General features: G+C 38.2%; 1 protein-coding gene across 3 annotated transcripts in view; it reads right to left on the bottom strand.

Annotated features, from left to right (window-relative positions):
- Window positions 1–586: 586 nt before the first annotated feature.
- EEA1 (early endosome antigen 1) overlaps window positions 587–27,208 on the bottom strand; it is a 74,984-nt gene continuing 48,362 nt past the window's right edge. For all 3 annotated transcript variants that reach the window (XM_038178046.2, XM_027451908.3, XM_038178055.2), the window contains 13 exons: window positions 26,583–26,738; window positions 24,645–24,784; window positions 23,703–24,033; window positions 22,407–22,508; window positions 20,828–21,022; window positions 19,811–19,993; window positions 13,368–13,553; window positions 12,761–12,892; window positions 11,119–11,304; window positions 10,576–10,814; window positions 9,026–9,146; window positions 8,627–8,725; window positions 587–7,625 (listed from right to left, as the gene is read on the bottom strand). In XM_038178046.2, the coding sequence (XP_038033974.2) occupies window positions 7,503–7,625; window positions 8,627–8,725; window positions 9,026–9,146; window positions 10,576–10,814; window positions 11,119–11,304; window positions 12,761–12,892; window positions 13,368–13,553; window positions 19,811–19,993; window positions 20,828–21,022; window positions 22,407–22,508; window positions 23,703–24,033; window positions 24,645–24,784; window positions 26,583–26,738 (2,193 nt within the window). In that variant the 3' untranslated portion in view covers window positions 587–7,502. The remainder of the gene's footprint in view (window positions 7,626–8,626; window positions 8,726–9,025; window positions 9,147–10,575; window positions 10,815–11,118; window positions 11,305–12,760; window positions 12,893–13,367; window positions 13,554–19,810; window positions 19,994–20,827; window positions 21,023–22,406; window positions 22,509–23,702; window positions 24,034–24,644; window positions 24,785–26,582; window positions 26,739–27,208) is intronic.

Genomic DNA, 27,208 nt, shown 5'->3' with positions numbered 1-27,208 from the left:
ACTTGAATACCCTTTCAGAGAAAGCCTCTCTCAAACTTTTTCTACTGTCTACACACCAAGCCCCTAGGAAGATCTACTTCAGTTTTGAAATGTAGTTTTTTGTAAATGCCCCCACAATGCAATAGTGGCTTTATCATGGGGCACACACTGATCGCCTGGATTCTCTCTGCACTGCACTTCTGCTCTTTTAGAGGTTTTCATCCAATAAGTGAAACCTCCCATAACCTGAAGAACTAAAACAAGCACTAATTTTGAGCCTTCCAGTTATGTCAGTTAGACTGCACCGAACACAATGTAGGAATGTGGTCAGTGACAGAAAGAATAACTGAACCCAGTATAACCAGCGGATTTGCACAGTTATTAGGAAAGGAAAAACCACTCTGAATTTAACTTGTGAAAACCAGTCATTATCACATCCTCCTCGTGAAAGAGAAAGCTTTTGTTGCAGCCTCCAACCAGTCTAAGAAACTGGAGCATTTAATTGTTCCCACATGTGTGGCTTCCCAAGAGTTCACTTATATGATGACATATTCCCCAATTCAAAGTAGCTTTGTTGTCTGAAGTGAATGACAGAAAGGTCTGTTAGAAAGGTCTAATTTTTTCTTTTATTGTCATTCATCATTCCTGTAACAGGTTAGAAAACAAAAATTACATTTCAATAACATTTCATCATAGTTTATACAGAACTGGTTGATGCATGGTGTCATTTACTCATCCAAATCCACAGCCACCTTCCAAATCGCAGAGTTTAGCAATTACAGTGCACGCTGGACTAATTTTTTTTCACAATGTAAGGCACAACTACATGATCACGAGTAGTAAACACAAACACTGAAAATAGAACTTAAGAATCAAACTCCAATGAAAAAGAAACAAAATCCAAACACATTCATGCAAAATTTATCTACACCTACCAAGATGGTATGATCCAGTTTAAAAGAAGTGCAGTACTCTGTAGGTAAAATTGCATCATAAGGCTATTATAATACATTACCTCTAAATACTGGGTAAGAACTTAAAACTTCTTCCATTTATATTTTATACAATTCTACAGAAAATAAGTTGTGTGATATTCACATCTGCAATAATAAACCAATCAATAAAATGCTGAAAAGAGGCAAACAGCACAATGCTACTTGTGGCACGCATCCATTACAGAAACCATTCATCAAGTTCACATCTTGCGTATTGAAGGAAAAAAATGCTAAATTAATGGTACATTTGGTGAATGAGGTTATCCATAGTCAAGTGACAAAGCTGTATACAAAATTGTTTTTACCCAGCAGACCGTGATTATGAAAGGTTGTGGTTATGATTTATTTCCTGTCCAGCAGCTAGAGTTTGCAAGATTGAAATTACAGAGGTTAAAAGAATTCAACAGAGTTTACAGTAACTTGAAACTATTGGATACTTCCAAACATATTAAAAAAAAAAAAAAAACTTTTTTTTTTTTGGTGATAAACTTTTGCAATTTTGGCTTTCACTATAACTTTTACATAACGTGACAGTGAGCAAATCCTATTAAACTTACCTAGTGTTTGAGTTTCACACTGAGAGGTAGTTCAAATGAAATCTTAAGTAACGGCATCAAATGGTGGGGTTTCATGATTTTTATTTTTTTTCTGATTTTTTTTTTCCTTTTCTTACAAAAGTGACAAATCCTATACAAGCAGCATTTTGGACACATTACTATAAAAAGTTCTGGTATTTGCTCACTCAGCAAGACATTCTTCTAAACGTCCCTCCTGTGCCAGGATTCAAGACTTAGCGTGATACAGCAGAGCACTTCGCCATAAACCCAGCAGCAGGAGCCCAGACCTGCCAGTGCTGGCCTGTCGACATTTAACACTGAACACTGTTCCCAGCCTTCTTTACCCTAAAAAGGCAGGAAACAGGGGTGAATTTGTTTTTCAGTTTAGGTCACAGGGGGAGGCAAAGTCGGAAAACATGACTACCAGGCTTCTGCTTTCATAGTAACGTTGATCTAAAGGGGTTAGCAGGGCTTCAGTAATCTCCACATGAGCAGGTACGCCTGTATCTGCCGCACAGCAAGTGCATAGTATATGGCACACTGCAGACAAAAGGCAGAGCTTATTACATTAACCAGTGTCTATTCTCTTTCTTACTGTGATTCTGAGTGGCATCTTGTGTTCTCTCTAAAGATACAAAGCTCTTTATTCAGTGCCACTTTACAAAAAGAGAGAGAGAAACACAACTGAGTTTCTGTGGAGGGACTTTACTATCCAATTATTGCTGGTTTTTGAAAAGTAGACCACTTAGTGTTTTCAAAGAGAGGCTGTGGTCGGACAATAATTTTAAACTTATCCTAAAAGGGATGGTGAGGTCAATACTTCAAAAATGAAGGACTAGACAACTGGCAAGAACCTTGAAAATACATAAAATTAATGTATATTCACTTTATAAGCTTAAAATGAAGCTCTACAAAGACAACATGTGAGTGACTACATGAATTTTCTTGTTACATGTGCTCCCGGATGATGACCTTATTTTTGGTACAAAGTAATTATGAGTGCAATTCTCCTTACATAGCAAGGGGCCAAATGTAATGCAGTGAAAGTCCAGCTGAAGATAAACCTTCTGCCCACTGATTACAGCTAGCACACGCAACGCCAGCAGTGCCATTCCGCTTCTTGGAGATTATATTCAGTTAGACAGCAAAAAGTGCATAGTGCAAATGACAGTGTTATTTTCTAGTCCCACAAGAATATGAGTGGAAGGGGTGGTACTTGGAGGAGTAATTTAACAGTTTTAGCATACTCAAACCACGGTATCATTCTTCCTGACATAGTTCGTGCTCTATTTGAGCTCCAGCTTCAGCAGTTTTCTGTCTGCCACTGAGTACTGGTCATAAATTTTTAAGTTTTGCAAAAAGCATTTGTTTCAACTTTCCATTTAACTGACATTGAACAATCTAGAAAAATACTTTTTTTCCAGTCCCTGCTTTAGGAATACAACTTCTTTTACATCTAGCATAGTAGAAACAATTATTCTTGCTAATATGTGATACAAACAGCGAGGTTACTTCATGCTTCCACTCCCAAATACCCTCTTGCTTCACTAAGAAAGGTTTTCTAGTGAGGATTCACAAATAAACCTAATGGCCTCAAAACCAACAAAAACATTCATTGCTCTTGCATGCCTAGCACTCCACACTCCACAACAACTTGGTTACTTAATACTTTCCAAAAACAGAGGAAAAAAACTGCACTCTATAGTAGAGCATTGAACTCTTGTGCCAGAGCAAAGCCAGACGAAAAATGAGATCCCTCTAAACCTCTTGTCTCTGCTGGAAGTAGCAGCAGAAACTTCCCTTTGCCTCTTTATCTGCAGACAGCAATTTTTCCTACTGTGACTCAGTTTTATAATCTTTGTTAAACCTTTGCAGAAAGGGGAAGGTTATTGGAGGGAAGGAATACATGGGGAGAAGAAATAACAGTGAAGCATATCCAGCTAAGATCAAAAGCTTGCCACTGAACCCTGCAGTGCTCTCTGCCTACATGGGGACTGCAGTATGAAAATATGAAGTATGCATTGTTGACATGAGGCCGGAATAAAACAGTGGGGATTTGGCATTTTGGAGACAACAACCCAAGGGATTGTGGCTGTTTGGGAAGAGATGCAGCATCTCCAAACAGTTAAAAGAACCTCTCCCCATCCTTAGCAAGACCATCTTTTATGCTTCTCCAAATGACTTGGTAGATTGTCTCAGCCCATGCAGCAGTTGGTGTTTCAGATTCTGCCTCACCAGAGATGCTGAATGTCCTCCTGAAGACACTCTATCCACAGCTTCAGGAACGAGTCCCATGCTTCACTGTTCAATTTCTGATGCCACGGTAATGGCTGGCAATTAAAGGCAGCTCAGGGATCCCACATACTTTCTGATTCAAGCATTGGTTTCACCATTTTTCCTCTTGACATCTTACTCTACAATGGCCTCTCCTTGGTGAATCAGAGCTATGTGGTTCTTGCTAAAGGCTGCTAAAACACATCACCACACGTTTTCACCTTCTGGTTCCATGTTCTAGTCTCTTCTGCCATTTTTTTCCTCTGTTTCCATGTTTGTAGTCTGAAAAATCAGTGCATTTAACTACTTTGTCCAGAGTCCTTTATCTCAGTGTGGTAAAACCTAGCAGACTTTTTGCTAGGTTTTCCTATTATTTATATTTGAAAGGAGTGCAACAAAAAACCCACATCTTACTGACAACATACCCTTCAAAGCAGTCAGAATCTATAAGCACATTTACAAATACAACACTTTTCACCTTCAAGTTTTCCTTATATAAATAGTAATACCCTTAGGTCATTTTACTGAGCTTGAGCACAACTTTCATCGTGGCAGCCAGTATTATGTGGTCTATCATACCAACAAATTGTCAGAGAATACAGACCTGCACTAAAAATCATAAACACAAGAGTAGGAGCATAAGATTTAACAATGAAGCCACTAATTTATTCCAGTGAAAAGCTGCAGAACTCCTAACTTTGCTTCAGTCTCAAACCTCAAAGTTTCTACCTCAGTACTGCTCCTCCTGACCTTAGCAATCCCTCTTTCTACAACTGTGTATTTGAAAAGTATTTCTGTCCCCTCAAGAAGTCAGCCACACACATCAGTCAGCAAAAAGAAGCCTTCAGAAATTGAGCTGGTTTCACCTTGAAGCTGGGAAGCTCCATCCTGAGTTAGAATCATAGAATATCCCGAGTTGGAAGGGACCCATAAGGATCATCAAGTCCAACGTCCAACTCCTGAGTTGTCTGGTGACCAACCGAACACACTTATTCAGCAGCCAGCTGAGTGAGATGACTTTGCTTGTCTTTACAGCACAGCATCCCAAAATCATGAACAATGATAGCAGAGCTTCTACCATTTCCTCTTTCCTGTAGAGCTCTCTCCTCTGTTCAAAAGTAAAACATCTAAACACAAGCGGATCTTTCAACCATTTCCCTAGCTCCCCCTGAGAAACTTCCATCTTCGTTCACCACATACGTTTTGTCCTTCATGCAGTTGTGGGAGGTTTCTCTCTTCCCTCTTAAAATCCCCTCCATTCTACATGGTTGTCCTTCACCCTAAAATCTGTACACTCTGTGTGTTACACAACCGGATGGTGCGTACCTAGGAAGAAGCAAGACTGTGACATCTTTGCCAGATTTCTGAAGCCACGTATCAGACAGAGAAAGGCTTGAAAGCAAACTCTTTGGATTCCATCAGTAAGTAATTGAACAGAAAAAAATCCCCAGAGGCAGAGATTCTGTTCATACTTTCCAGTCAAAGAATTCTTATTCCAATCAGTTACCCTGACAAGGACAAGCAGCAAGCCCACAGGATCTATTCATACAGAATCATTACAGGACTTGTTTCTTTCAAGCAAACAAATCTCAGAAGTTTGAACTAGAAAAGCTGGTAAGTACTGCACATAACCATGTGTGTATTCCAAGCATAAGGAATAATAAGAATTACATTTTAAGATGACTCCTTGAGGATGCAAATTTAGAACTAGATGGGTAAGCTAAGATGGGATATGAAACATATAGATCATTACTGGGGAATAGGGATTAACAAGTCTTTTCACTTGAGAGTTAGTCAGGACTAGACATTTTTCATAAAAGAGGCTCCTCTTCATTCACATAAAAAGCTGTCAATACATAAAAGTAAATAAATCTGCCTAAAGATGGCTAAGCATCTATCATTGTAACAGAATGTGTTTCCTTACCTTGGAAGGCAAGAATTAGAAGAATTGAGGGCATAGTCCTTTTCTCTGAACAGCTGGCACAATTTTGTAAGACAGAGAAGGGCTTGGGTTGTAGAGAGTTTACTAGGATAACGAAGACTAACGGTCCCTAAGTATTGGAAGGCATAATCAATGATCAGAAGAAATAACCTTAATGGTTTTGAGGCCAGTTACCAGATACTCCTTTCAAAGGGAGGAAAATTTAGACACAGGCAGGCAAGAAGAAACAGGTGTAAATAAAAGCACAACAAAAAGAGCAGTCTATATGAACTCAGCAGGAAACCTCTGTAGTAAGTACAGAAAAGGAAATATGAACAAATACAAGGTGATGAGACGCTGGAGCAGGTTCCCCAGAGGCGCTGTGGCCGTCCCATCAATTTCCACTGACGTTCAAAGGAAGTGTTCAAAGTCAGGCTGGATGGGACTTTGAACAACCTGATCTAGGGTCCTGTGCAGGAGGGGTGGAGTGGACGACCTTTAAAGGTCCCTTTCAACCCAAGCCATTCTATGCTTCTATGCTCTAGAACCATATATGTTGGCCTGTTTATTTAGAGTTGTGTGCTTATAACTAAGCCAGCACCAGGAGAATTTAACCACCATCCTAAGCAAACTAAATCATAGAATTCACACACCATTTAAGAACCTTTAGCAATGGTGGACAGAAGGAACAATGGAAAAGTGATGTTTGTTAGGGGTAGCAGGAGTTCAACTTGTTCCACCAAAAGCTGAAGGAAGGGATAGGAGAAAAGGTCACCTAAACTGCAGCACCCTCTAAAAAAAAGAGCTTTTCTTAGCAGGATACCTAGTGAGGCATTTCTGGACATCCCTGAGAACCACAAGGACTTCTTGGGGCTTCCAGAGTATGGGCAGAGGGTCAGACGGGCTATAGGCTACTACCTGCCTTGTTTGTTTACTATTTAAAACCTGCATATAAAGGGCTTCTGGAATATTAAAATCCATTCATCAAACATGTAAAAGTGAAATCGATTAATACGGGAGAGCTTTGTGTAGTACTCCTACAATGCCCACTAAACTTGGTCACATCATTAATTCACACATACAGGCACAGACACACGCACACACACACAATGCAGTACAGAATGTGTAAAGATATTCCAGTATCCAAGTGCTGTAGCTGGGAAAGAACTCAGGTGCTGACACTACAAGTTCTAAGCAGGCAAATAAAACAGAGTTGAGTCCAGCCCATTACCCTCACTGCGGAGTTACAACTTCAGAGAGAAAAGTCCAAGAACCAGAGAGAGAGAAAGCAAAACAAAGGGGTTATAAAGAACATGAGATACGTAATCAAATGCAACAATTAGTTATGCTATTACAGCAACATTTGATACACAAAATCCTCACAAATTTTTGCATCCTCCTTTTCCATTGAAGGAAACAAGAATAAACTGCAATATCACATAAACGCGTTTTCTCTTGAACAAAAAAAATAAAGATAAAAAAATACATTGTTACTCCTCTGTTTAAACTTTATTTACAAATAACTTGGTATTTCTAATCTAGACATAGAAGCTCTTTCCAGGATAAATGGCAATAAGCTATGGGTGATCTGAGCCCATATCTCACAAAAAATACAATAGTTTTACTTGGTATCAATAAACATTTTAAAATATACTAAATTTTGCCAAGTGTTACAATCATTGTCCAAACTGAATAGTAGTCTGAGTGCAGAATGAAGTGCATCAACAGAAATTATAAATTTTAGCGTAACATTTCTTTGTCTCTCACGATAGCCAGTTATCCTTGCAAGTCATTAAAGCAAGTATCACAGACCCGAACAGGCTTCTTAGAGGAAGGAGTTAAGGCATTCTTTGCTGAGCACTCAGCACAGAAAATATTTCCACACTGTCTACAGTGATGCTGTGAAAGAAAAGAAAAAAACATACATGGTAAACATCAATTACAGGCTTACGGGTGTAGATTAATAATGGAGATAATTACCATGTCAAATCAGCACTCTCATGTTTCAGATTTTTAAAATAACAGTTACAACCGCTGCTTCACTGAGAAGGGAGACCCATACCAGTTTCAGATCTGAACTGGTTGAAATTCATTCTCCTTTTGAATTTTTCCTCTTGAACTTATTTTGTTTGCATGAAACACATTCATCCTACATGTAACTATCTGCTTTCACACTGGGAATTACACCCTTGAATCAAAGGAACCAGAAGCCTTTGTTCAAAGACTACCCAAAGGACATCACAATGCAGGACAGGGAGAGCCACCTAATACCAAGTCAGGAAGCACTGCAGAGTGAACCTCACCAACATCCCTCACCTACTTCATTGCCAAGTCACTCGGTGGAGGGATGATAATCTCCGGATGAAGGGCAGGCCCTGCCAAGGAAGGGATGCTAACATCTTAACTGACCACAGCTGTTTTTACAAAGAAGGTCTGACTACAGACCTAAAACATACCCAGTTGTTTCTTCTGTTCTTTGTCTACTTAGCATTTACAATCACAAAGCTCCAGATCTTGCTGATGTCTTATATTTTCACATATATGTCGTTTCAACAAATTTACCTTCCTTTTTCTCTTCAAAATCCATTCCAGACTGGTTTTAAATACGTTTACTGTAAGAACCCTTACAACAGTATCACTTTGCTTGCTTCGGGGACTGAGCTATTTAACATTATTTATAAAATGCTATCATTAAAATGACAAAAGCAGCATGAATGCGGTAAACCCCACAAACTGTATTTTTAGTATTTAAGGCACCATAAGCAGTATTTGTATTCTAAGATGATGTCCCAAGTATCATAGCACTTTACAGCCATTTTCTAAAATTTCATCTCATGAAAAACAGTTTGAAAACAATAGAAAAAGAAAATCCCCACGGATACAGCGAAAGACAAACCTACCCTTCTCACTGTCACTGAAAAGCCTTTTCCACAGGCCATACAATTCTGTACCTCGTTGTCTTCTGCCCATTTCCTGTTGAGAGCTTGGGTGTGTTTGATCTATTTAATTTAAAAAAAAAAAAAAAAAGCATATGTAATCCTTACTCATTTACTCTATTACACTGCATACACTACCCAATGCTGTATAAAAGCACCAATTCTGACATGATACTGAGAACTTATAATTCAGAGAGAAACCTAAAAGCAGAGTTAACCTACAGACAGCCATACGGTCCTTGTGCACCACAGGAACATCTTAATCACTATGGAAAAATAACCCGCCGCAAATACGATGCAAACTTATAATTCTGACAAGACCCACAGAGAGAATTAACAGGTTTGCTTCAAATCAAATGATACCTGTAATGACTGGTTTTCTCGGCCTAGCTCCTGCATTGCCGCAGTAGTGTTGTCCAACTTTTTCTTCATTTCTACAAGTTTGGCTTGAAGCTTTTCAATTTCTCCTTCACTTTTTATACACCTGAGGATAAAGAGTGAATAGTCAGTCCAAAGGCAATGTGCTCTGCCTCCTTTGGGCAGGTTGTCATGACTGAGAAGAGTTACCCTCATAAAATCCGTCTGAAAATACACTTGCTGTGAAAGTTCTTGGCTGGAAAAATATTCTGTTGTAACAACCAGTTTAAGATTTTCTGGCATTGCTCCCAAATATCTGGGGCTTTTTAATACCTGGAGTTACTCCCAACACCAGGGACAGTACTGAATGCAGCCCATTAATCAGCACGCCCTGATGAGCATCACTGTGCAACAGAACACTCTCACAAAGCATCTGCAGCAAATCACTTCAGACAACAAAGCAGAAAGTAACCTTTTTCTTTTAGCAAGGCCACCTCTCATCAGCTGAAATTCAGTTAACTTGAAACACAGATTTTAAAGGGTGCTTTTCTACTAAGCTGTAAAAGGGTTACTGGATGAGTTCAGCATAGTATGACAAGGGATAGCCAAAGAAAAAGAATCTCATTTGAATTGATCCCATCCTTTCCCAAGGCTTACTGCTTAAAAGCCAAGCAGCAAGCTTGACAGGACGGAATAAAGTTTTCCATTCTGCCTTCACCAAACATCTCAGGAAATAAGGATGGAAGAAGTTTCCAGTCTCACAGATGTTGTAAACCTTATAATCTCTACATTCAAGCCACTCCTGCTGGTTTGCATGTGCCTCTTGCTGCCCGAAGGAAAGCAGCTCTGCTTATGTAAGTCTTAACGACTATGTCATAAAGACAACAAAAGAACTGGAGAAAGGAAGATATTAGCTTTTTAGAAGGAAGAAAATGCCTCATATGAACCTTAGAAAGTCTCTCTAAGCCAATTACATGTTCAATACCCTAATGATGAGCAGTGGGCACACCTAGAAGTCCATAGCCAAATTCTGTGTTATCGGAGGCACTAATGAGTCTGATCCAGGTTTCTGGATGACTACTGCATCTATTCTGATTCATTCAAATGAATCGAGTTCCAAGGAGTCTCAGAGTGACAGAGAAGATAAGTTTACTCAGGTAACAGAGCCAGGCCTTGCATGGTTCATGCAACAGATGACATGAAAAGCCACAACCTACACACCTTAAAATTCCAAGGCGCCCAGTAGGGATGGACATAAATCTTTAAGCGGAGGCACAGACATGTGGCTTTAGTGATAAAGTAAGGTTCTGATAAGCCTGCCTGATTTCCTACAATACGGTCACCCTGTCAAAGCTCACAGAGTACAGTTCGTTCACAACACCGCTTGCTGTGCTTTGGCAGGGACAACAGAAGGTTCCAGTTTGGAAGCCACAGCCCAGATAAGCATGGATTTAAGTACAGCATGGATGCAGAGCTTGAGTCAACTGAAAGTATTTCCAGTGCAAGGCTACCCACTTCCCAAACTACACTTCCACCCCATCACGACCACTGCTCACCTCTCCAGCAATGCTCTTCTCTCATCCTGGTTATTCTGCACTGTCGCTTCCAAGACAGCAATGTCCCCACGTAAATCGTCCGTCTGTTTCTCCAGCTCGCTCACTCGCCTCTGACTGCTTTGCCACTCTTTCTTCATGGTAGCCAGGTTTTCATTCAGAGCTGTTACCTGCATGGTGAGCTTGGCCTCCTTTTCCTCATGTTTCCGGTTTTCTTCTTCTTTCTCTTTTACCTCTGTGTGCTAAGAACATCAAGAAATAGTGAAAAACAACCTTCCAAGTATTCTTTCTGTATTCATTATACTCAAATGAGGCAAATAATCTTTACCATACTAGAATCATTACTTTTAACCAATGAACCCTATTACACAAGACTATCATCCTACTGAAACTTCCTACACTCTTAAATGCCTCAAAGATTTTTGATCTTGACATTTAAAAATTAGTATGATGTAAAACTTTAGACAACTCTATGCTTCCTCTCGTCCCCTGAAAGAATCCAAAGGCACATTCACAAAACAGTCTTACAGTCTCTCACATACTAACCAGTTTATCTTGAATTTCAACACATTCTTTCTTCAGTTCTTCTTCTCTCTTTTTCAACTGATCTTTGACAGCTTGTTGGTTTTTCTTCTCCTGCTCCAGAGCTGAATTCATATGATCTATTTTGCTCTGAAGCTCTAATTTCTGTTGAATCAATAGCTGTTTTGCATCCTTGAGATTTGATACCTCCTGTTAGGATACAGAACTCAAAGTTAAAGTGGCAACACTGAAAGTTTTGCTGACAAATTCAAAACTAATGTAATTGCTTTCCAGGGAGAGCACAACAGTAATTTTTCATTTTATCATTGGAAGAAAGGATGATTTCACAGCATAAAGTATCGGTGATTTTCATGATCAAAGACTTTAAACTTATACAATTTTTACGAATAATGCTCAAATTTAAAAATAAACTTAAATTTACTGTATTTTTTCTACTAAACTAGCAGAAGCTGTGCTGGATTATTTTTTACTGTTCTTTGAAAATAAATGACCATTGTCATTTTCTAGAGGCAGTTCTAAAACTTACTTCACTTCGTTCTTTAGTTGTAGTAATCAGGTTAAAAGCATAATAATGACCAAGTTAAAAACAAACACGGATGGGAAAAAGCTGGCTTCTCTTAGTCTTGTAAGTATAAATATATGCACTAAATTTTATGCAAGCAGGATTTATTTATACAAGCATTTGATTTTAAACTTTTGTTTGTTTTTCTGTAATAAAAAATATGAAAAAAAAATCTTGAGGTAGAATACTCAGTTAAATTTATAGGAATCTCTTTCCTTAAAATTATACAGCCAAATGTACAGGTACTAAGAGCCTAACAAGGGTTGCCAGTTTTCCAGAAATCAAAGTTTTCAACACAAACTAAAGCCAAACCAAAGACAGAGAGAGAACATAACCTGAGGACAAAAGGATGTCCTATAAGAGTGTATCTGTCCTGACAAGAAATGGGAATTAGAGTATAGGCCTGTAGGAGACAATTTCTGTTTTAGTCTGAATCCTTGTATGTAGATCAAGAGATGAATATATTAAGCCGCCATTGGTGTACACGCATTTCATAGTGTGAAATAATTTGTTTTACTGAAGACTTAAAGTTATTTAATTGAATTCTACAGATTTTTACCCTTTAGACATCTCATTTGACTGTTATGATTTTGGAAAACAGTCTTTTATGAGGCTCCCGATGTTGTGTCCCTCCCCCCACCCCAAGTGTGACTTTTTAAGACATTTTAAAAACCACAGCACATCAAGGAAGTTTCACACTCTACCACACATATTTGAGAAGTACCAGATGTTCCTAGAACATCTGGAAAACTTCATATTCATGACACTTTGGGACATCTTTTCTACCCTTCAGAATTGTCAAGCAAGGGTATGCACAGTGAATCTACAGTAAAACAGAAAAAAAGCCCCGAAACTAAGAAAAGTCATGTGGTCTACCTGGCCAAGCACACTGGTAACTGGAGCTCCAGTACTATGACTAATCAGGTCAGCATTGCTCAGGAACCCCAGTGAAATCTGTGCTTTGGTTCCCTTATCTGTAGTACTGATATTTACAGCAACCACCTTTGCAAAGCCATTCCAGATAATTTCTGTATTTCTGATCAGGTAACTGAGCACATGAAGATTCATTTTGTTTCAATATACCTTCTCATATTCTTGCTTGCAGACTCTGAGCTCTTCACCCAGCTTGGCACTTTCTTTTTCAAGTCTACTCTTTATTTCCTGGAGCTCTGTTGTTTTACATTTTTCATTAGCCAAGTCTTTTTCTTTCAAAATCTTGAACAAAAAAATACATATACAGATATATATACATACTTAAAAGGTGATAGAAAAGTGACTTCTTCCAAGTCCACAAAAAAAATAAAATAAAAAAACCACCATCTAGTACCCCAAATCCTTAATTACAAAAGCTCTAAGAAGGAAAACAACTGTCACATATCTCCATCCACAGGTAGCAGGTCAAACAATTAGCAGCATGTTTACAGTTTTATATTTAAAATTAATAATGTTTTTCTGCATGTCTAACCACTTAGTACAAATTATCAGTCTATTTTAAAGCAAATTCATTTCAGCTGCCTGTTAGCAGTCTTCAAGCAGGAGGTTCAATAAAATTGCTGTTGCTATGCTCTACAACAGTGGTATGCCCCCAAAACAACCCCTGTTTAGAGATGTACCAGGAATTAATGGGGCGGGGAGAGGGTGAGAGGCTGTGTGTTTCTGTGGGAAGATTTCAAAAGACAAAGACATTTACCCTATCATTCTGAAGATCCTGTAGCATTTTGGCCTTCTCACCCAGCTGCTGCTCCTTCTTTGATGCATCCTGTTCCAGTGCAGACTTTGCTTTCTTCAGTTCCTGGATCTGCTGATTATTATTAGCAATTCGATTTCTGCTGGAAACTACCTCTTCTTGAGCAAGAGCAAGTTTTTCTTCTGTGGACTAATTACAAAGACAACTCTGTAAATTATCTTTCAGTATAAGAGCTTCAGATACTTGACAATCATTTAGTCATTTTCCACAGAAAAACTGTCACATAGCATGCAACAGTTTACTTCAAATGTTGACAAAGCATAATTACAGGAACTTCTGGGTCTTGAGGTTATGCCTAGCAAAAACAAAGTACCCCAGAAACATTTCCGGCTGCAGTACCTACTGCATCCTTCCACAGACAAAATGTGAAAACATCAGAGGGCAAAGAAGGAAAAGTGATTGACAAAAAGAGAATGAACTTGAATTGGCTTACACAAGTTGATTTATTCTCAAGGTAAATGTACTACCTTATAATTCTATACAGATGGTATTTAAGCAACAGAGAAGCTACACTGTGAAGTTTCCAGGAGTGATTCATTATTACTGTATTTTTTCCAATGACTTAACGAAACTAGCACTAGCACAGTCAAGAAATTTTTGAAAATCCTGAAGTGAAATGTGCAACCTAAAAATGCTAGAATCAGAGCAAAATGTTTCACAGTCTCATGTGTATCAGCATTTCAATTCAATCAGATCTTAAACTTCCACTCAAAATCTATTACATACCATAATTTAACTGGCCTCCAACTCTCCTTATTTCCAGGGTGCCCTCATTGTAGCTTTTCAATACATAAAGGGGTCTTATACAAAGGATGGAGAGGGGACTCCTTAGTTGGGTACATAGTGATAGGACAAAGGAGGTATGGTCTTAAATTAAAAGAGAATAGATTTAGATTAGACATTAGGAAGAAATTCTTCACTCTGAGGGTGGAGAGGCACTGGCACGGGTTGTGGATGCCCCATCCCTGGAGGTGTTCAAGGCCAGCTTGGATGGGACATCCACCTGTTCTAGTGGGTGGCATCCCTGCCTATGGCAAGGGGGGTGGAATGGGGTGATCTTCAAGGTCCCTTCCAATACAAGCTCTTCTATGATTTTGTTATACAGAAAAAGACGTCTCTATACAATAGGTCACAGAAACCCAAGTAACAATCTCAAACTCACACCCAAGACTCATTCTATTTGCTCACAGCAAAGTCAAACTTTGAGGCTCTTCTTAATTTAGTATTGTGGAAGAGGGGGTGTTGTGATGTTTTTAAAGCCTTTGGCTTAGCCATGGACTAGCTACATTTAGGAGCATGTCATTTCACAAAGAACCAAAATGGAAAAAATAAACAACTCATCCTCTAAGTCACCAAAATCATGGTACTTGATGGAAACATTTTATGCTAAGATACACAGTGTGAGGTGGGGAGATTTATTATTAACAATTAATTTATTACCTTCTGTGCACCAATAAGCATTTAAATTCTTTCAGAATAAACTACATTCTTTTAGCTGTTACTCCTCTTACTTAAACCCTAATTAAACCTCTGGTACTTGTTCCTTTAAAAAAATCACTAAACTTCAACAACCTTGACTTCACTTAATTATACATCTCTTTTAAGCAGCTCCTGTCTTCATTTAAAAACTGATTTCTGTTTCCTAATCCTTACATGTAGAGTCTGAAGTGTTTTACTGGTAGAATGAGATTTAGTTTGAAATACTAACGTGATGGAACACTGCTGATCCAATACCATTTTCTACAGCTTCAGTCACTTAAAAAATTCAAACTGCCTTTTTGAATTAATTTGCAGACCAATTATTTGTCTTCTGATTTATAAGATTACTATTTTAAACTTCACAAAGTATTAGCTCAAGAAAAAATTGAAGCAAAATAGGAGGTGCTTTTGCAATTTCAAGTTTGTAGCAGAGTGGGTCCTTCAGAAAAGAAAATAAGCCCTCTCTATTCCACTGTGGGCGGTGGAGTACAGTATTTTCCTACAGCTGAGAAAGGATGGGAAGTGTAGCATCATCACAGAACACCTTCACAGGAAAACCCAATAGTTTTTGCAAATTTAGAATGAAGACATGGCTTCATTCTGAAGACATGGCTTTTATTCAGATTTGCTTCTTGCAGAAGTATGATTGTAGACAATTTTGTACAGGATTGTAGACAATTTGTACAGGATGATAAAATTTGGCTATGAAGTGGGTAGCCCAACAAAAAGCTTCACCTATCAGATACTCTTCCCTCAACCATCCCCAAAGTGTCGGTACAGGACAGGCAATCTGACTGTGCCTATGCCCAAGCTAAGACAAGGTGAATGTCCTTAAAAGAGGAGTCAGTATTCAGCTTGCTCTGCAATGTCTTATACATAAACGTTTGCAATATAAGGGACTCTGAATTTTGAGCACAATTTATCTTACTACAGCTAATGCACAGCAAGTGGCTCTTAACTGTGTTGTGATTAACAATAATGCTACTGGCCTTAATTGAGAAAACATTCAATATAACTTTAGCAGTAAATCTACCTTCTATCTATCTGTGCCTTTCTTTCTGCCTTCCTCAGAAGACCCTCACAGCACCCTTTGGAAAACAGCAGAAATCCAGCACATGGCTAAACATTCCAGTTATTGTCCTTGCTCCTGGCTCAGTCTCCAACTAGTTCAGATGGATTCTTTTGGACTCCTGAGGAGCTCACATCTTTAACAGAAAATCACCTCTTCAAAATCTGATGCCATTCACCTTAATTATTGTTCAATTTTGACATCGCTCTCCAAAAATGGTAATACAACCCCAGTCATGAGATTCCTTTTTAGGATGACAGAGAAAACCAAATGCAAGGAAAACATACAGAACAAAAGAAGTCAATCTGGACTAACTGTAAATAAAACCAGATGTTAGGTTGACTGGCTAATTGGTTAACTAATTAACCAATTAAAAGAAAATCTCAGCCCAGTCCAGTACAATTGGGCTGTTGCACTGCAAACAGGCCACATGGAGCCACCAGCAGAACTAGCCGGGTGCTAGGTCCTGGATTCATTCCATCGAAGTGAGGTGCACAAATTTTAGTCTGCATGCCCCTCTCCCCCCACCCAGCTCACAGAAAGGGCATGTCGTTATTCACAGATGATAACCTAATGTCGCTTCACTTCCTCGGCGGTAGGATTAGACTGACTGCAGGCAACTAAGGCTCCTAACTTAGAGACTTAAGGTCTGGCAGCACAACGAGCATCCAGAACATCCACTGAAGATACACAGAGAGTGGTGCCAATATCGGAGGCAAAGAAACATTCTTTTGAGAATACAGAAGAAACCAGGACTGACTACAAAAAGCACAAATGCCAAGACCAAAGAGTATTTGGCAGAGTTCAGGAGAGCAAGACGCACAAGTATGTTAGCACTAACTCAAAATCAAGGCAGAAATAATAACAGCTCTTCGTTTTCAATAAGTCTTGTAAATAAAAATAGTCTTTTCCACAAAAAGGAATCCCATTTATAGATATAAATGATATATATATAAATATATAAACAATACTATATATATATATATAACTTTTGCAAGCACTCAAATCTTGCCCAATTTCTTTTTTTCCATCAGAGACAAAAAGATGAGTTTATTTACTGTTACAGAAGGCAGGTTTTTTAAATTAAACTGAATGTGCAGCATATCGTATCCATAAGAATCTAACTATGTTCTCACTTTAGAATTTGCTACAACACTTCTCACTTTTGCTCTGGGAGACTTACAGCTTCACAGTTTGCATCTGGCTAACACTACATAACTTGGACCTTCTGTTATTGAACCAGAAACTGAAGTGTTAAGGGGGCGTTCAATTTTTCAGCCTGTGCTGCTGGTGTGCCAGGCAGCTGCCCGCTTGCTCTGCCTCTAGCTATGCACAGCTAGCTCTCACGCAGTGCTGCATCCCCAACTGCGAAACTTCATGTAAGCATTACTCACTTTTTATCACACGCCAGTCTCACAGCTCCCTCAGCCCGAGGTGACCAGCAGCCAAGCAGCCTGGCAGTGATATTCCAGCCAGAAGCCAGCAGATGGTGCTCTGCGTACAGCCCCGCTCACTGGGCTTCAAACCATGCTCACTAAACACAGCTGTGCAAGGACTTCATACTTCTGCTAGAAATCCTGCAATAAGACATCTAAGCTTACCTAATACACAAGTTCTAAAAAGTTCTTCTACTGTCTACCAGTAATATCAAGAGCATTCTGGACCCCAGCCCTCCTTGGTTCCAAACCATCCAAAATTTGTAGCTCTGGCTCAAATCATCTGCTTTAATTAAATAACTCCCCTAAGGACAAACATAACGCACATAACTGGCTTGACTATGAATCTTTGCCACAGAGTTCTTCTGATTTGAGTGGCACTTTTGTGTTCAGCTCTCCAAACTAGCATTAGTCTTCCTTGACACTTTTTATAACTAGTCTGAGAAAGCAGCAAAGAATATCATTACTATTTTAGTTTAACATTGCAATGAGACAGCACACTTGTGATTAAACATATATTGGCCCTGTCCTTTTTCCTCTCCTGGATTTTACAGAAAAAAAGCAAAGCGGTGCCAAGCAGACCTCACTATCCATAATTATTGTAAATAATTATAAATAAATAAACAGCCATGCAAACAGCCTCCAAACTGGTACATCACCTCAGCACCGAGGACACCAATATTTTGCAGGCTTTTTAGGCTCCACAGATATTTACATAATAAATACTGTTACCTGTTCATATTAACAGTCTTATTCTCCTGTTGCTAGTCACTTTATTTATATATTACAGGTGTTGCTGGTCACCTGTTCCTATCACCTTATTTTACCTTTTTGCACTGATGCTCCATCTCTCCCTTGTTACCATCCCAATTCAGGTTTAAAAGCACATGGGAGACCTACTGTCCCATTTTATATTTGTCAGAACTAGAAGTCATCGAGCTGGATTAATAATACTTATTCAGAGCTATCTTTGCAGCAAGCAATATTTAAATGAACATCCAATGCTTGTACAGGTCACTGCATTACCAATTTAAATTATACCATAATTACCAATGTGTTGATCTAAACACATTCTGGGAAATTAACTCAGAAAGGAGGTTAGCAAGCTATAGTAACTAACTGTATGATTAAACCACCTTTACTTGTTAAGCAGGCCAAAGTTCTTTATACCCTTGCACAAGGATTCAATCAAGCAGCACCAAAAATAATGCTAATCTGACTTGCAGGAAAATGTGGCAGGTAATCTAATGTCACAGAGGAAGAGTATGATTAAGAGAAATCCAATGATGTACACATAAAGGAGCTACTTTTCTTTTTCTTAAAGGAACTCAAAACATTGAGTTTGGTGAGGACTCCACAGCTCACATGGAGCTATCTGAAATAGCCACAAAACCTTTAATATTTCAAGGATGGGACTGAAAAGACTACACTGGGAGAAGTAAAAGGGACATATTAAATCTAACCAGTCACCAAAAGCTCTCTTTATATATAGTGAAAGCAACAGAAGCCTGCATCTAAAATGGATTGGATGACCAGTTCTCCAGAAGCACCTATTTCTCTCAAGAAATTCAAGCAATCTTAAAACAACAGTGTCGCACAGACAATGACTCCCACTCCAGCTTTGCAAGTGAAAAGAGCCCAAGCCACACATCTCTGCAGCAGCGTATGTCCTGGAACAAACCTGAGCATTTGTTTAGCACTGACATGAGGGGATGGGGTGGGGGAACGGAAAAAGGATAAAGAAACACCTGTTCTTATCGACTCAATTCCCAGCAACATCTTTTTGAAGGCATTACATCTGAATACCAAACCAGGTAAATTCTGCTTAGGAATAGCAAAATCTTGGAGGATTATGTTTAGACATCTGCACTCCAGGCAGGTCCCTAAACCTACTGTTTTTACCAGTATAACATCTCTCAAAGTCTGTAATGAGCCAGGAAGAAGCAGAAGGAGCAAGGGGATAGGAGCAGACTGACAACTACAATTCTAGTTAAATCGTCTAGAAGGCAGTGGTTACTCACATGCTGTCAGTGACTTTGCCCTAATTAGCTACACTATTTAAATTGGTTGAAAGCTACAATATATACCAACAACAACTACAACAAAAAAAATCAAAAAAGAATATGAAAATAAATCATCTTTCACTTTACACCCACAGGTCAGATTGCCATTGGAAAAATGTAAGGGTAGTTCAGGTAAGCTGGCAAATACACTTGGCTTTCAATTAGTGTCAGTATGTCCTTTGTCCCAGGGGAAGGGATTGAACAGCACTATATTCTATATATAGCAAAGAGCTTTTTTTTTTTCTTTCCCCATACAGTTTTTGCACTGTTTCTGTATCTTCAAAATGGATACAGACAGATCTATTAAGTCACAAATAACATTAAAGTGTCTCTAAGTACCTTAAGGTCCTGCCTGGTCGCCAGCAACTCAGACTCTTTCCCGTAAAGATCCAGCTGCAGTTTTTCCATGTTTTCCTTATATTTTTCATAGGTCTTCTGTAAGTCTGCTAGTTTTCCTTTCTCTGTTTTAAGCTCCTGAGCTGACAAAATTGTCTGCTGTTGCAGCTTATTCTCCAGTTCTGCCTGAAACATAGGCATACAAAGCGTCAGTTAAAGTTACAGATGGTATGCTTTATGATGTCAATAAATCATATTTTTACTGAAAAACTATTTTTACTGAAAAACACTTATGAAATACCAATTAAGTAACCTAACATAAACAGTTTTATAGCAATATTTTGTAACTAATTTCACAACAAAATTAAATTCACATTATAAGACTTAGTTAAACACAGCAAGACCAAACATTTAAAATTTAAATTATATTTATATATATATATATATATATATTTTTTTTTTTTTTTTTTTTTAATCATACAGTGTCTGTAGACAAGCTAAAGCAAAAGTATGATCATATAGTACAGGGCAGCCAAAGCTGGCAAAACATTTAATAGTGCACAGCACACAACACAACATTCAGTAATGTAAGACATTTGAACTATTTCCACTATAGTTTATTAGTTTCATTCTGTCACTCAGATAAATTATTTTGCTATAATGAAAGAGAGTTTAAAACTGCCATGGACATTCCAAAACACTGCAGCGTTTGTCTAAACTGCTCTCACAAAACTGTCTACTGCTTTACAAGAAAACAGCAGCTCTTACTTCACAGTATCCTCCTGGGTCAAAATAAAGACATACAATCTAGCCATTTTTACCAATTTACTGAAACTCAGCTCCTAGAGAGTCTGTATATTTCAGCAATGGCCATTGAAGACTTTGTTTCCACATCCTGATCTTATCCTTTCCAGCAAGACTACAGTAAATAGCTGTATATTCCAAAGACGTTGGTATAAAAGCCAAAGGATGTATCAAATTTATATTAATTTTCTTACAGGAGTAAGAGGTCAGCCTTACCTTTTCTAAAAGGGCAGTTTTTAACTCAGCTTGTAGTGTTTCACTGTGTTTTTTCTTCTGCTCAAAAGATTCCTTTAGGTCTCTCAGCTTTCCCTGAAGATGCTGCTCACTTTTTTCTTTGTCTTTCAGAAGACCCTGAATTTCCAGTACTTGTGCACGTGCTGAATCAAGTTCTATCGACAACTGCTTAGAGATCTATATTCAAAAATATTAAATAACTGTATATAATTTTAATTTACATCATTATTTGTACATGCTGTAGTATGTAAACTGTGTGTATGACAAATTGCAAAGCTCAAGGAGTGAACAGACAAGTTCATAAACGAAAAAACTGTTAAAGCTGAAGATACAGTCTCTAGTCCAACCCCCAAAGGACTGCTCAAAGCTGGGGAGTGTCCACTGGTTGCAGTAACCTGAGAGGCTTGCCCTCAGCCTGCTATGCTCTGGGCTGAACAAACCAAGGGGCCTCAGCTGCTCCTCATACGTCTTCCCCTCAAGAGCCTGCACCATCTTCATAGCCCTCCTTTGGATGCTCTCTAATAGCTTTATGTCCTTTTTATACTTTGGTGCCCAAAATTGCACACAGTGGTCTTGGTGAGGCTGCACCAGTGCAGAGTGGAGTGGGACAATCATTTTCCTTGACCAAGCTAGTAATGCTATGCTTGTTGCACCCCAGAGTACAGTTGGCTCTCCTGGCTGCCAGGGCATATTGTTGACTTATTTTCAACACGGCAAAATTATGCAGAAAACACCCAGACCCCTTTCTGTGGGGCTGCTCTTCAGCCTTTTGTCCCCCAGTCTGCACATATAGCCAGGGTTGCCCCTTCCCAGGTGCAGAATCCAGCACTTGCTCTTGTTAAACTTCATACTGTTGGTGATTTCCCAGCTCTCTAATTTGCAAAGATCTCTCTGCAAGGCCTCTCTATGCTTACTAGGGTCAACAGCTTCTCCCAATTTAGTATCATCTGCAAACTTCCTCAAAACATTTTCTAGTCCCACACCCAAGTTATTTATGAAAATATTGAAGAGAACTGGCCCTCAAATGAAGCCCTAGGACACCCCACTAGTGACTGGCCACCAGCCTGATGTAATCTTGTTTGCTATAACCCTTTGAGCCCGATCCATCAAGCCAGTTGTTCACCCATTGTATTATGCACTTATCTAACTCTACGCTGGACATTTTGTCCAGAAAGTTACTGTGTGAAACTGTATTGAAAGCTTTACTGAAATCCAAAAAGATCACATCAACTAACTGGTAAACTAGGTGGGTAGAAATTAAGTTCATTAAGCAGGACATTCCCCTCATGAACCCATGTTAGCTGTGACCAACGACCACATTGTCCTTGACGTGTTTTTCAGTAACTCCCAGAATAATTTTCTCCATAATTTTATACAGCATTTACCTTTTGCCAGGCAATTTTGTATCACCTAATTTCAGTGTCCCAGATGGGTTACAATTTGAGAACTGCAACCTCTTTTTTTTTCCCTCATTAATCCCAACATATGAGAATGACAATGAATCTTTTAAGCATTTGTTATTATTCTTTTCTTGATTTTTGGAACTCTGCGGACAGCTTACCCCCTCCTTTTTTTCCAGTGAGTTTTTCAATTCATTCCTCTCTTTAGCTACAGACTCTGTTTGTACCTGGAGCTGTTGTTTTACTTCTTGGTAAGATTTTTCCTAAAAAAAAAAAACAGAAGACAAGCAAGTATTTATGTGAGCTTCTAAGACCAAGTGACATGTATTTTCACAGGAGCTACAAAGCATTCTAAAAGAATGCTTTTCTTTCTAGTGAAAATGCCTTTCTTCTCAGTTGCAGACATTTTCAGCTAAAAACATCTCTAGCCATTAACAGTGATAAGACTAAGCTGAACTCTGCTGATATTTAGTACTTCAAGGCAGCCACGTGCCAAGAAGTTTTTCTGATTAGGAATAATCGCCTTGGTTGAAGCTGCTGTTGGCAGCCGTCTTCTTATGGCAAGCAGTAGGTTCATTGCTCTCCTCAGGATCCATAATTTCTTGATGTTCTAAAACTCATGAGTAAATAGATTTGCAGAATTAGTACGCAAACATATTTGAGTATAAATTGGGGAGAAAATCCTTCAAGCTTTTAGGAAAAACACAAATGTTTAAACAACAATATTTAATCAAGCCTCTAAGCAAAAAGGCTTATCTTAAGAAGGTGAAGTAGGAAAGGAAAGTGTTATTTTTAAGTATTAGGAGGGTTGTTTTTGTTGGTATTGTTTTGTTGTTTGTTTGTTTAAGAGTAGGATAAAAGCAGCTATACATGGGTTCTGGGAAATACTGAAATACTGACATGCAAAATAGGAAGGGAATGAGAAAGAAACTCTACCACGTTCTGAGGGTAGGGCTGTCAGTAAACCTGCATAAGAAAATTTATAAAATATATACTTTTATAGTAGTCAGTCATGTTACCAACAAAGCAAAGGGGGAAGGAAAAAAAAAGTACATTCTAAAGCTACCAGGAGTACACTCTTCTTACCATAACAGGTTGCTCTGGTCAAGTGTTTGTTACTATACTGTCATGTGTGAGACCCCTCTGAAACTCAAATAGTTCTAGTACTCTTATAAAACCTTAAGCTAGGCATCTCCCAAAACAACAGCCAGTTGGATCTTGTTGTGTGATATGAACTGATGTCTACCACAGTAAACATTGAGACAAAAATTCAAGTTAGGATAAAAATTCAAGTTAGGACACATGTATAAACAACTAAAATCAAAATCTGTTTTTCCTTAAGGAAATTAACTTTCTTGAACTTATCATGTGCACTGTTTTCAGAACAAAAATAAAATCTTAATATCACATTGTAAATACCTCAAACTTAAGCTCTAATCAAAAAAAAGTCTACTAACCATTTCTGCTACAGCTGCTTTTTCTTTTTGTATTTCTTTTTCTAATTCTTCTTTCTTTTTTTTGAAGGATTCAGAACTTTTTGAGAGCTTCTCTTTGGTAGCTGTAAGGTCCTTTAATAGGGCATCCTTCTCTGATTTCACCTGTTGCAACTCCGATGTTGCTAGTTGCATTTTACAGTCTAACTCCTTGAGTTGTTTACTTGTATCTTGACTTGATTTCTCAAGGTTTTGTTTGAGGCTGGCATTTTCCTCTTCCTGCTTTGAAATTTGTTGTTTTGCTTGTTCAAGGGCCTCAGATTTCTTCTGTAAATCCAATTTAGCACTAGACGTGCTGCAAATACAGAGCAAAATAAAGAAAAATAAAAGATTTTTTTTAAATTCTCCTTCACAAGATTCTTTATATCATTAAACATCTCTACTTAAATATATTAACTGTAGAATTAATTCAAAGAATACATTTTCCTTCCAGAATACAGGCATTTGTCTCTCCAGTGAAGACATAAGCTACTATAAACACTATTCTGAGATGGATTTTCCTTCCTTAAATATTGTGAACAGAAGCTACCCCTTTGCTGCTTATACACAAATTGAAAATTAATCTTTGAAAGTTACAGAGCTATGGATAGTTAGAGACGGACCTTAGCGTGTCAGCCTACTTAGATATTTATCTGACAAGCACAATGAATATATCAAAGTGTGTTAAATCACTTCAGCCAGTGATTCACAGAAGATGATGTGGCAGATGGAGTCTGCATGGCAGGTAAAGTGCAAGAAAACAGATGAGATATAACTCAGTTCTCATAGCAGAGGGAATACATCGCTTTTATTTATGATTTTAAGAAATCACAGGAGAGAAGAACAAAATTTCAGCTGTAGTCCAAACCACTCTAATTTATCTTTATATCTAACTTTGAAAAGTATTATAGCACAGGGTATGCATACACTTCTCTTTCCGCTTCAAGTTGTTTACTCAGTTCTGCTGTTCGGAGGTCTAATTCCGTAGATTGCTGTCGCTGCTGCTGTAATTCCTGAAGAGCTTGTTCTTTGCTTGTTTTAGCATCAAGAATGTCAGCTTCAAGTTTCTGAGATAGAAAAACAAAAAAGTTAGAGCTATCAGAACAGAGACAATAAAACAAAACAACAATAAAAAGCAGAAGTTGTCCAGTAGTATTTACTGTAAAAAGTGTTTACTATAGAAAGCAGTCACAGTTCTCACACACTATCTATTTCATTAGCTGGCCACTTGTCTTTCATTATTTAGTTCCTGCAATACTTTTGCTCCCCCAGAAGTGATCCATTTTGGTAAAACATTCTGAAATCACCTTTAAGTTAAATGCCAAGCAGCCATTTTACTGCAAAGTAGTAAATAAAATGCAGAAATCTTTAAAAGGGCATACACAGTGTTCAGCTTTGGGGCCCTGTTCTCAGCTCCCAACAAGTAGTTTCAGCAGTTTCAAATGACTGGTGATTTACATATCCCCCAACTCTGCCATTCGGTGTAACTACAAAGACATGAACTACAGCTATAAAAAAAAAAAAAAAAAACTGTGCTTGTTTGGCAGAAGGTTTCTTTTGTTTGTTTATAGAAGATACTTGTTCATTTGCATGGAATATAAAGAACACAGGAGTCTTCAGCAACCGGGCACTGCTTAGACTCTTCAACACACTGGCTGTTTTATAGATGCTTCTGCTTTCATGCAGTGGCCATAAAACACCATGGTCACCATGGCCAAGTTTCTAAGAGAATATTCCTGAGGGTTTCAGGGTTTCTTTTTTTTTTTTTTTTTTTTTTTTTTTCCCTCCTCTATCATTTTTAATACCGTGCATTCAACTGGAATAATCCTAAAGAATGGTGATGACACCAAGACTTGTACACAGAATTGCACTCCTATTGATAGCATCAACAACCCTGCTCAGTTTCACACTTCATCTAATACAGACCTCATAAATCTTGGGGAAGCAAACAGCGTATTCCTGCATTTGAGCATTTAAGCATTTGAGTACACTGGTTACCTGTGATACATTAGCAAAAGAATGAAAAATAAAAGCACAAATGAAACCAGGCAGAAAAGCACATAAACTAGAAAAAGCACCCAACTCACTTTATACAGCTGATCTCTTTCAAAACAGATACACAACACTGCAAAACTAATTCTTCATTGCTCCCAAGACCGATACATTACATGATTTTATATACCGTGATTTTGACCACTAAGAATGCTTAACAAATACTGAACAAAATGTAAAGCCCAAATTTAAAAACACTGAAGCATTAGGAGTAATTCATCCTTAATGGAAAACATTAATGTAGCAAAATAACAAAAGGTTCTACAAACCCGGCAGAATTATGTGCAATTTAAGAGAAAATCCAAATCCAGAAATGGAATATAAAACTCATGATCAAATTTGTGGAAAAATATTTCTCTTACACAAAAATCACGATAAAAAGCCCCCAGAAAGGCCTACTGAAAGGTTCCAGAATTAAATCAAAACAGACAGGTACTATTAACTTGGGCTAACCAACGCAACACATATTCACTGGTACCACTTGTAAAATATATAGACCTGGAGACTTAATTTCAAGAAGTATTCATGCTCCTTCTCATAGCATTTTCCAGGTAGCATAGAGGTTGGTAAAAGCACACATAGTGGGAAGTGACAGTATAAGGGCAACATCCTAAATCTTAGTATGATATACTAGCACAGAAGAAGAGAATAGGATTAAAGGGCAGATCAGGAAACACCGGTGAAAAAGAAAACCTACAGAAGTCATATTGATAAAATCCTTTCACTGTAATTTGAGCACAGCTTTTATGAAATACTACCAAGCAGTGGAGAACATCAGTTGCAGTAAGCTCATATACTGTGCTCAATACAAACCTTAAGCTGTCCCTCCAGCTCTTCGGTTTTCTGTTCTAAATAAAGACATTGCTCTTTGTGCTCTTTGAGATTGGCTTCCAGCTGAGCACAGTATTCCTGCTTATCATTCAGCTTAGTGGTAACTTGATCCAACTGACTGCTGACCTTGTTTAACTCCTGGGGTAAAATAAAAATAAGAGGGTTGTTAGCTTTTAAATAGCTTCCAAAAATGACTAATGTCCTCTGAATAAATGCTTTAAATGATCTAATGTGTTGAAATTAAAAAGGAAAAAAATGTTTTTTATTCTGAGAGGCAGGAAGTTGAGTGGGAAAAGCACAAATTCTCTATGTTAAACATATCCCTCTCAAACTCTACAGGCTGTGAGCTAAATCTTAAGAAATGTGGTTTTACTTATAAACAGAAGAGAAATTGTATGCAATAAATGCTCAAGATCCTGAAGTTAATACAGCAATAACTAGAAAGTAACACTACAAAACTTTATAGAAAATGTTGCTGTCTTCCTGAAATCAAGGAATCACTGAAGAAGAAAGCCAGTATCATGGGAAGAGTATGCTCTTCACATACTAAAGATGATTACAAAGCATTTTGTTTAACAAATAACAACATAATTTCTGCAAGAGACACA

This window comes from Anas platyrhynchos, chromosome 1, assembly GCF_047663525.1.
Source record: "Anas platyrhynchos isolate ZD024472 breed Pekin duck chromosome 1, IASCAAS_PekinDuck_T2T, whole genome shotgun sequence".
NCBI classification, from domain to species: Eukaryota; Metazoa; Chordata; class Aves; order Anseriformes; family Anatidae; genus Anas; species Anas platyrhynchos.
Note: the sequence above shows the minus strand (reverse complement) of the source record. Positions and strands in the feature narration are given on the sequence as shown.